Here is a 12,194-nt window from a genome sequence, read left to right as displayed (position 1 = left end):
ATTCATTTCCGGTTATCCGCAGTTATTTGCAAGGTTTTATATAATAATACCATTATAGCAAATTTTTGTCGTGGAGCAGTCTAGGAGTTACTCTAGTTTGGGCGTAGACGAGCACAAAGCGTGTCGTTAGTCATTAGTTTTATATAGACTTTAACTATATGATGTAATAGTGCTAAAAATATTAATTCCACATTTAATATGTGCATTAAAGTAAAAAATAAATTTAAATTACAGACAAAATTTACTCTCCAAATTTAAAACTTAATAAGATTTTAAATTAACATAGTTATTTTTATTACTAACAGTATTTAAAATGGGATATTTACAATGTTTTTCATTAAAAAAAAATAATAATAAAAAACATGGTAAGTATCCCGTTTTAAATACTGTTAGTAATTAAAACTTAATATTTACAGGATAATATTAATTAACTTTAGAATAAAAAATGAAATATTTACACTGTTTTTAGTAAAATTAATTATACAAAGTATCATGCATGTTATCTTTGAATCAAACAAAGCTCAGCTGACGTCTAGCGACATCTATCGAGTGCAACACGTAACACGATAGTGTTGCAAATGCAAATTTACCAAATTGTTACATTAATTTTTATCTATATGTAGTTCGAAAATAATATATATATATATATTTTTAAATTATAATAAAATATTATACAGTAATTTTAACGTCATAATATTATTTGTACTGTTTAATTAATCTCAGCGTTGTACTTCGTAGTTCAAATATATAAACGTAGATGGCGCTTTCTATATTCGTATCGAGTAATTGAGTGATTATTACAAATACATAAATATAGGAGTATTATAAATAAACTTTATTATTTGTAAAATGTATTTTTCGTTGTTTTTTTTTCTATTAATGACTCTATTTACTTATCAATACAATTTTGAAATATATAATACTAATTATAAGTATTTGTATCTATATATAGAAAACTATAGAAACATACTATTATAACAGTGTCTGGCTATATTATTATAAAATAAGTATAGTGTCATGGGAATAGAAAGTTGAATAAATTTAATTTAAATATGGTTCATGTATTCCCTTTTCCCGGTAAAACTCGAAAGTGTTGCCTGTCCTTGATAAGAACTGGATCAGGTCGGTGGGCACCCCGAACGTTCCGTTGGTCGCGTCCGTCGCGCTCCGCTACACTGCCAACGACATCCTTCCTACCCTTTAATAAAACTACTAAAAAGGTTACCTGACAACCTGTTTTAAGTAACATTATTATTAATTCAATACCGACAATCGATTCGGCCTACACTATAGTTTTAATTAGGAATTTCGTTTTTAATGAACATAGCTATACTAGAGTTTTTTCAAATGAATTTCACCGAAACGTTGACAGTAAATTTCTAGTTATTTTATTTATGATTACTTAATTTAATTACAATTATAAAATGTACGACTATCTTGTCACCTCATATGCAAATGGGAAATACATCACTTTATACATAGCTGTATATTTTTTCAGTTATAAACATAAAATGCCATTTTAGATCGCCCAATTAGATATTTTAATTAGGTATAAGTGTAAATGTTTATAGTACAGTTACGTAACTAAGAGTAAAGGTTAGTTAATGAAATCCTTGAAATTTAATAATTTAATAGTAACACGAAATATTTATGTTTTGTGGTAACTCAGGTGTTATGTATAATTGTTTACACGGGGCTCAATGACTTTGTTACCTCAGAGGGGAGCGGAGACGACCTATCGAGTGCCGGCCCTCCCTCCCTCCGCGGTACCGACACGACCAGCGTACGCGCAGAAAACCGAGCCAGTTGCCTGCCGCCGCCGCGCAGCCTCTTGTTTGTTTACATCCGCTATAAAGTGACGTAAAATACAAAAATATCAATCACATTTCATTACAGTGAAAATAGCACAATTCAAAGTGATCAAGTTTATTATACGTCGTGGCAGTGAGAGGCCTTAACGTGGCATTGGGCCGAAGTCATTGTCTCTTGAGATTTAGCACGGTTTTGTCAGTTAGGTATTTGCACAAAAGTTGCACAGTCCACTGCACTATAGCGCAAGCAATAATGAAGGTTGAAAGTGTTAAGAGATAAAAATATACGACGTCCTTTTATACAAACAAATATATATACATACATATATATATATCATTTTTGTAATCTCAATTGACGAATTACAGATTAATTATTAACTTTAAATGTGTCAACGTAACAGAGACTCTACCTGGAAAAACCTATCAGTACGTTAAGACAAGTGAACTCGCTTTTTGAATCAGTTTTTGTTGAGACTTCAGTGTGGCGTGACTACACGCTAGTCCGATGCTTCGTATTAGATTATAATGGATAATGCAATAATATGTAATTTTAAACCAGTGAGTCCGTTTCGAGCGATAGATATCTTGACAATATCTAAATAATACATTATACCTGCATTTTAACTGTAGTGCTTTCTCGCCTTATTTAGCTAGATTATTATTATGGTACTGCTTTCTAAACAACAGAGAATATTTATTCACTTTATTAATACTCGACTTGTCGTTAAAATAATACAAGAAAAGTGTAGTTTTTAAATCCAGACCTAAAAATGTTAAATATCAGCACCTATTTAAATGAGCAATAAGCATATTGTGTAAAGTTCCTAGGGCAAGGTGTGTATTTTTATATTTAGCGAACATTTATCGAGAATTGTTGCTTCTTTGAACAGTTGGCGTGTAATGTTTTCATTGCTTCTCGCAATTTTGTTTTTTTTTTTTTTTTGTTCATAATATGTGTTAGTCAAAGGCTTAAAACTGTAGTAGGTATTATCTTTCCGAATAATGAGTCATAAATTTGAAAATACAGCTACGTTGGCGCTCGTCAATATCTCGTAATGAATATCATTGTTACGGGTAGCGGGTATTGTTATTAAGAACTGGAAACATAAGAAATGTTGACACTGATCTAGATACCTAGATCTCAGCATAGAGATCTACTGAACCATCTTATTACTAATATATACTTTTTTCTCGTAACATTTTACCACCAAGTTCAAAAAGTTTCTCTATATTAATTTTACTATATAATTACAAACAAATCTGAATCCCACGTTGGCATAACCTCGGCGCTGATGACAATGGGTCCATTTGAAATACTATTTGGTAACTTGCCTCAGTGCGAAGAGAGGTCAAGAAGTTCACGGAGTAGGAGTGAAAGGGAATGATAAAACATGCAATTTTTTTCCTTTTTCACTATCTTACTAGACTTAAAAAAATATGCAAAATAACCTATTTGTCACAACAAGCCTTAGTTGTTGTTTGAAAAATGACAAAATAAATGTATCTATATTTTAGAATGGATAGTGTAACGATACATGTTTAAACGGAAATGTTCACTGATTTTTTTTTTCATTTAAATATCCTGTAAGTTCTTTCTAATTCCCCTTCCATAAAGATCGGTATCGTCGTATCATAATAATGATAATTGAACTTCTTAGCCAATTTCAAACAATGATTGTTTCCTGGCTTTTTTACAATTATTTCAATTTAGGCGTACCAGATAGATTTATATTTTTCGCTGTCATTTGAACCTTATCTTTCATTCGTGTATTGTGTGTATTATTATGACATATCATCAATTCATTATGATGATGGCAAAATTATTTGTTATAAGTACTTACTAGTTACTACACCTTGATTTAAAGATATAATCTTTTAAGAAAGCATAGTTCCTACATATTTTTTTAGGAAATGTTTACGCATTGAAACTAATTCTAATTAGTTAGTTCAGATTACGTTCCATTTTTCATAATTTTTGTAATAATTTATAAATATAATACGAAGAAGACTATAAATAGTTGTTTTTTCTTATTGAATTCAATTTAAATAACTGAGATGTTTCGCCGATTGGAACGTGGTCTTTACGCGTCAACGTACCCTGAATTTCAAGTAACACTCGTTTTATTGTATCTCATGCCAGTGTGTTTATTGCTCGTGTTGCGTGCTTATACGCGTGCAAATTATTTGCAGACAATGTTAGGGTCGACCCATAATTTTACAGTGAATTTAAAATCTTCGACTTTCATATCGCCGAATAAGCATAACGGTTTCATATATTTCTTACTTATTAAGTTATTACATTGCTTTCCCTAGATACTTCATAATTAAATTATAGGATATTCGGTCACAGTAATAACTAACTAAAAGAGGCCATACATAGAACGAGAGCGTGACAGTTTTGATGGAAATATTATATTCGTTCTAATTGCTAAGTGAGTTGTAACTCGTGTAAAATTCAATTGGAACAAAGATTTCTTAAAGGGTTAACATGTTAAATAATATAATTCCAATTGGAAATATTAAAACATATTTTCTTTTACTTATTATATATTCGAACCTTCAAATTATTGCTTTATTTAAAAGAGGCGTGGATTGCAGATAACGATGAATAGATAACGGAGCTAAGGCCAAATAGAATGTGCTGTTTAGTCGCGCCACTCGACATTTTTTTGCACTTTTTGCGCGTCTGCATTATCGAACGGACTTTAATATGGAATGAATGTGTACATTGACGGAGTTTATATGCAAACAATTACACACATATACTCGTGTTGAATTAAAATTTATTTTAACTTAAAATTCTCTCTAAAAAACTGGTTACAAAAGTTATGCATGTCGTGAGAATTATGTGAATTTAAAAATAAATGCACGTAAATAAAACAAATAAAAATGAAAGATCCACCTCGATGTGAAGATGTGGCAGACAAGATTGTGAGACTATTCGGATGGAGACAGACTTATCCAGTTCAAAAACTTCAGAAGAATTTAATTCCTAAACCCAATGAAGCGGTAAGTTAACATATGTATATAATTATTATAAATTTAACTCGTTCATAAATCATAATTCGATTAATTTTGTCCAGTATCAAATTTTGGTATCAGTATACCAACGTGTATGGATACAAAATATTCAACTAACGTCTATTATGATGGAAGATACGTAAAGGAGATCGATAGGCACAGTTGGCTATGGCCAGGTTTGTCTTGCGTATAGCCTTCCAACATTTAATACGGCGTTTGTGACATATCTTGAACAGTCTGCAAATATTTCTAATCTCCCTTAGAATACACTCGTTTTAAAAATATGAAGAACAAAAAAATTATAGATCTTTATAGAGTAAGAATTAAAAAGCTTATTATTAAATTAAATGGTTTTTAATAGTTACGAACTAGGAAACAAATGGCTTTAATAGAGAGATTTAATACGCCATACTGCGTAGCGTCATTGTTACTTTCACGGTTTTTATTGTGATAGGAAAGTACTTGTAAAGTCAACGCAGTTATAAAGCTGTAATTATATTGTCGATGCTAAACGATTCAGTAACATAACACTACTCGCAAAGGTCAATGAACTGCAGAAAATAAGGGCAAGATTCGCCAACAAATTCAAAACAATTTTAGGTCAACTTATTTTAAAACTTACCGAGTAACATTAAAATTTATAAAATAAAGTTATGTAATGACAATATTGCAATTTTTGTGATGCGAACGTTACATGACAACTAAAATTATGCATTTATAACATAAATGTTATTTTTCCAGCATATAAGTAGCTAATTATGTTAATTAGGAAATCGACATGCGATATTTTCTTAAACTTATAACGCTCCGCTCTCCTGTCTCCGATCACGCTCTTGAAGTTTAAAACGTTTCTTAACAATCAATGCGAAGAGCATGTCTTCGCGGTTACTGTAGAACTTTCAATTTTTTACTAAATGTAAACGAATAAAAAGGTTTTGATGCACAACATATTTCCTTTAGCTTCCCTGCAATCTGTGGGAGTGATTTCGTGAATAAGGACGGATGTGTAAAATAAGAATCCGGCACGTGCTTTCGCGCTATTCAATTTGACCAATAAGAGCGCGCGGTGCTAGACTTGGCACTTAGATGGTACAAACCCATTTTCTAAAGAGACATAATGTTAATGATGCTTCTTAGCGAGTTGAGATCAGATGTTACACATCATATGCCTTGTTTTGTAAAGATTTTGACAATAAATAAATAGGTTGGTGGATTAGCAATTTGAGAGATATTTTTAAAGTTTGTTGTATTGCAAAATCTGAGACAATTTATATTTTAAAGATAAGTCAGAGAAATCATTATTATTTATAAAGAAAAAATAATTTTAAATATTATCTTAAATTTTTAAACAGTAAATATGTTAAAAGACGCTAAGCAGGAATGGAAAAGAAAAATATTAAGTGAATTTGGTAAGCTGGCTGTTTACGTGAAAACGATCACTGTGGGGGATGTTCATTGAATATATAGTTCCGTATATTAAATATATAATAAGCATGAAACTGTTACGCTTATATATTTAAATTCGTGAGCAGTTAGTCGCAATATAAATTAAAATATCAAATTATGTTTGAAATGAGGTTGAGTTTTTAAACCTTGAACGTAGAATAATTCAACTTTAATTATTTCGCTGAATCTAACTGACATTATTTTAATTTAATCTGTTAATTACTAAACGAAACAACCTATTAATAAGCCTAGCCTTTAGCGGATGGAAAATAATCTGACATTCCACTTAGATAGTCAACGCTTGTGTTGACTAGTGATTGTTATAGATAGTACTGATAACATTATTTTTCTATTTTAAACACTAAACAGGTTATATTAGTTTGTTGTGTGACAATCGCGCTTCTTTACGTAATTCATTTTAATTACGTGTAATTGTATATTAAATATATTTGTAACGTAAAGTATTGTATAAAATGTATAAAAGCTTAATACTCGTATGTTGAAATTGGGGCGTATTTTTGTCTATTTACTTTTAACCTGTCTGCCGTTCTTCATATTTTAGTAAACAATTTCGTTTGTAATTTCTTTTTTTTTTTTTAATTAAACACGCTCTACAAACAACTATACAGGTTTGAATGATATTTACCATACAAGTCGACTTTGTTATAGATAAAATAACCTTTTTTAAATTATCTTTTGGAGCGTATTCCACCACGCTGCTGCAATGCGTGTTGGTAGATACACATGTGGCAGAATTTTATTGAAATAAGAAGCAGGTTTCTTAACGATGTTTTTATTTATCATATTTAAGCACATGAAAATTCAGTGGTGCTTGCATGGGTTTGAACCTGCAATCATTGGTTAAGATACACCTGTTCGGCCCTATAGGGACTAGGGACTTAAATATGTCAACGAAAAATTAACCAGCCCTCTTATTACCACTGTAGAGGCATGAGACAATTATACCGTTTAATAAAGGTTTGACACTACTTCAAGGTCAAATCGTTTCAACTGCAAACGGAACAAAGACATTATTTGGGATATAACATAATTATTTAAAATAATCCCGATGAGAAAACCCATGATTTTTTTGATTTGATTCAACCCGTGATAATTGCTAAAGGAAAGGTAGTATGATATAAAATGAACTAGCGCTTTAAAACTGTCATAATTGCAAACCTTTCTAGGCTCTTAGCCTTGGCATACAATAACTAGATTAATGGATATTGGCTTCAATACAGTATTTTAATTAAGTATACAATTCCATTAACTTGTATGGACCTACATCCTATTATATGAATTGTGTTCGCTGAACTATAGGCAATTCAAATCGTAAGTACTTGTGAATCGTTAGTTGCTCGACTCTCTCATTGTTCAAACACAAAACGATTTCCTGTATTAAAAGCCTACGCTTTTACAATATTATATCTAAAATGATGTATGCGAAGATCTTAAATTAATTTCTATAATATGTATGTACATATAATATGAAAAACAAAATTTAAGGGAGCATTTAAATTTTCAATATTAAACTTCGTGTCTATATGATGAATAGTATCAACTTTTTGTGTTGTCAACTTTTGTAATTACCATAAGTTGTCAACAACAAGGTATTCATATTTCCATTACAGATACAGTATATATTACAGGTATTTGCAATTTATCTGAAGACAGCTCTGGTACAAGGCTCATAATGCCTACAATATATTGAATTGGAGTTTAATTTATAAATAATTATGCAATATCCTTGCTTTGAAATCCTTATATAAAACATAAATTATTTATGCTATAATTTGTAGGTCAAGTAGAATTTAGAATTATTTGATATATTGTATTTTGTTAATAATTATGTACACGGTGTGTGATGGTAACAATGTTACGTGAAGATGTTTTATTTCACGAGATAAATTATAAAAATAAATCAAGCACATGAAACTTAAAGTCGCTCGCCTGTGTTTGAATCCTCAACTTGCTGGTGCTCAGATGTTTTTGAAATTTCAAGTAAAAAATTGAATTCTCGACCAGCACACGTACCCTTCCCCTTATAACCTGGGTTCCTTCAAACGAGGCGTAAAGGCGAGACGAGGCGGCTAGTGCAGTTCATTCTTTTCAACTGTACTGGCTGTCTTCGCGTTTGAACTCCACTACCACTTACCATCAGGTGGAGTGGAGTCATATGCTTGGCAAATATTTAAAAAAAAAACGTGAAGATTTGGTACGATTTAGCTGATGAAGTCTGGAGAGGACGATGAACTAGTAAATGAATACTAGTAAGACCATAAACCTTGTGCTCTTATAGATTGCTTTGACGTGTCTTATACATATAACATTGACAACAGCGAGGGTATTCGTTTTTGTTAAACCATATATGGTAGTATGAAGCAAACATATGGTGTTAATTTTTATATATTAAAGTTTATATATAGACATTTAATTATATTTATTTGGAAAATCGTTAGCGTATTTAGCACATCTTATTTGTGTATTTTACTCGATAATATTGTATTATACGAATAGCAATTATTAACACCTCGATTACCGCTTATTTATAATAACTAAATTAAATATTTAATTGAGTGCTATATGAATATATTTTAACATTAATTAATTATAACGTTATTACTTGATATTTCAACCGCGCGTGAATTATTACAACCAAAATGAATGCCTTTTTCGTTCATTTAAACTGGAAGAGAGTAACTGTAACGTTTACTGTCAGTTTTATATACGCACAAACTAATTACTATAAAAAAATAAAAAATACACGACATCTCGTAATAATATTTAAGTAATACTTCAATTACTGCCTAAAAATAATAGCTAATTTTTATTTAAACCGTCACACAGCCAATGTAAATACAGATACGAGAGACACAAATAGTTCATGAGGTTGGTGATGCGTATACCCACTAGTGTTGTGAGGAATGGTTAATATTTCTTACGGCGTCTACGGGCGATGGTGAAAATTAACCCATTAGCCCGGCTTTTTTAAATAGAATTAGGTAGCCGGACAATGAGCCATCAAAAGTGTTAAAATATTTCAATTAGCAATGGTTTGGTTAACAAAAAAATAACTGCCTTGTTTAAGATTTATACTTTTAGTACAGTAGGTTGATAATTTTCACTTCGAATTGCTGTATTCTTACTACTTTGTTTTTGTTTCATTTTCATAGGAAACGTAACAGTTTATTTCTCAAGATTATTCGTGGTTATGCGATTTTTATTAAGTTGCCTTCAGTTGTGTTTACGGCGCGGCACGGCGCGACTGTGCGACACGCTCTATTATTTCTTCAAGTGCTTGTGCTCATAGAAAATTTAATTGTTACAGTTTGAGTAATCTAATTTAATAAAACATCCAATATTGATAATCGTATAAAAACGTGAAACATAAAAACGTGAAAGTTGTGTGCTTATTGGAAACTACTACTAAAATAAATAAAATAGACCCGGTTTTTCGGTATTTTTCTATATGCTTATTTCCTAATAATTATATATCTAGAATATTTCAAAGTAAAATTAATTTTGCTTTTTAAAATTTTTCTTTATCTTGAAACGTATGAAGTCAGAAAGAAGAAATAAATCGCAATAAGTGCTATGCATGTTCTAACACTTAGTATTTACATAAGAATTTCGCAAGTTACCTTGAAGTAGATATGATAGATTCTTTTTCAAAACAAATTGAATAATACGAATAGAAAATGTTAATAACTAACTAACAAAATCGCTGCTTAAATTCGATGATTGATTGCAGGTTTTCAAAGGAAACTGGCAACTATTAAAGTAAATACGTAAAGTAATAATGCAAAAATAATGACAATGAACAACGAAATTACTCGTCTCGATAGACATACATAGAAATAATGTCTATGTTTATTCTTACACTGAATCGTAAACTCATTTTATGTTATTATAAGTGTATAAAGTTCGAGTATATTTTCTATTTTATAATATGAGAAGTTTAATGTATTAATCCTAAAAATCAAAAGATTCGTTTGACGCAGTCATTTACTTATCATTCGGCACGCGCGCCCAAAACCATAAGCGAATGTATATCCGTTCGTTCTACATAAGGCTCTCGACAAATTTGTATCTAAGGTAATCAGTTTCATTAAAAAAAATACCTGTCAACTTGCGTGTATAACATCAATTAGCATTGAATAGTACCTTGGAAAACTTGTAAATCATAAATACTCAAGCGTAAAAAGAGGTTCTTGCTGTAATTACAATTGAAGGTCTATTAAAGTTTTGTATTTGTGCTCGATAGTAAATGTCATTAGTTTGCGATGTATCTCGTGTTGATGGTCGACGGATATTCGGCACGTTCCGTCCTACGGATTAATTTTACTCACGATTATTGAGATGCGCGGAATTCGCGTGATCGTACAGCTGACGTTTCGACTTCATCGTCATATTAATTATTTATGCCGTTGCAACGTTTTGTTATCAAATAATATGTTACACGTCATATTTAAGATATTTTGGTTGCACTTGCATTCAAATGCAAATCTAAAGTTTAAAAAATTAATAAATTTAGATATCTGAAAGAAAGGCTGTTTTGATTAAATATGATTTTTTATTCAATTGCCATTGTTTATATTTATTATTACGAGTTTTATCGTAACTGTCGTTGGTTTTTTGCATTTCACGGTGTAATTAGATAGGAGCCGTTCAGACACCAGATAAGCTGATTTCCAATGAATCACGCGATCCTTAATGGGATGTAGCATCTGGTGCATTCTGAGCAGTGCGAGGCTGTGTTTGGTCGACGGCGCGCGAAAGTCAAGGCTTCATCCGCCCCAATGACCTGGTAGATAGCTACTGTTTCGTGAGCGAAACCTCTTTTATGTGTTGTCGTAGTTTTTTCACAAAATTAAGTAAGTAAAAACTATTTTTCCAGTAAATATAATTATGTTGGCTTGAATATTATTCTATACAAACGATGTAATAGTTATATTGAAATTAAACGTATAATGTCAATATTTTATAGTATAATTATATTGTTCAGATTTAATATTAAGTCCTATATATACAGCTCTTCTGATGAATATGACGTCATAGAAATTCGTTATTCAGGATTATATACGGGCATCAGACAGGCGAATATAAATTAAAATACACATTGTTTGACAGACATAGACAATTTCGGCTAGTATTAAAATGCAGTAAACGCCAAGCGAATTAAAGCGTTGGCGTGACTTTTTTCACGTGTAAAACGTCCCATCGTTTCGTACGAATTGTATCTATATATATAGAAATGAAAAAGTGGAGACTTGTTTCCGTGGCCAACCACAGGCCATAACGAACATAAGTGAAAAACCGAAGCGAGGCGTAAACAACGCGATAGTATTAAATGACCGTTGTATGAACACTATCTGTTACCCGCGGCTTTGCCCGCGTAGAATATGAATATATTTACAAATTAACTTAAAATGTTACGTTAATGTAATACCTCTTTGTATACCACATTGGTGTGTATTTCAGCCCTTAGGGTAGAATATCCAGAAACGCTTAAATCTGAATCAACTCATATTGAATCGGTAGCCCAAAAATAAAATTTCGACCTTCTAACTTCAAAATGACAGACTTCAGACTAACCTGAATACGAAATGGTAACACCTATTTTGCCCTTTAGGCCTAAAATATCAAGAAACGCTTAAATACGTATCCACTAATTTTTAATCAGTAGGTCAAAAATAAAGTTTCACGCTTCTAACTTCAAAAATGACGGTCTTCCAAACTATCCTATATACGAAATGTCAAACTCTATTTCTCCCCTTTGGAGTAAAATATCCAGAAACGCTTAAATACGTATCAAATCATTTTTAATCGGTAGCTCAAAAATAAAATTTCATGCTTCTTACTTCAAAATGACGGATTTCCAGACTAACCTGTATATGAAATGTCAAACTCTATTTC

At 31.1% G+C, this 12,194-nt stretch overlaps 1 protein-coding gene across 4 annotated transcripts in view; it reads left to right on the top strand.

Annotated features, from left to right (window-relative positions):
• The window catches only part of LOC113400133 (partitioning defective 3 homolog), a 48,524-nt gene that overhangs the window by 17,011 nt on the left and 19,319 nt on the right, over window positions 1-12,194 (top strand). Inside the window, exon 1 of one of the 4 annotated variants that reach the window (XM_026639598.2) lies at window positions 4,367-4,820. The exons of 2 other annotated variants lie outside the window; for them this stretch is intronic. In XM_026639598.2, the coding sequence (XP_026495383.2) occupies window positions 4,701-4,820 (120 nt within the window). In that variant the 5' untranslated portion in view covers window positions 4,367-4,700. Of the gene's footprint in view, window positions 1-4,366; window positions 4,821-9,509; window positions 9,612-12,194 lie in introns of those variants that run through there. One more of the 4 variants, XM_064215484.1, reaches the window with a different exon arrangement.

This window comes from Vanessa tameamea, chromosome 8 (assembly GCF_037043105.1).
Source record: "Vanessa tameamea isolate UH-Manoa-2023 chromosome 8, ilVanTame1 primary haplotype, whole genome shotgun sequence".
NCBI lineage: Eukaryota > Metazoa > Arthropoda > Insecta > Lepidoptera > Nymphalidae > Vanessa > Vanessa tameamea.
This window is presented reverse-complemented; position numbering and strand designations above follow the sequence as displayed.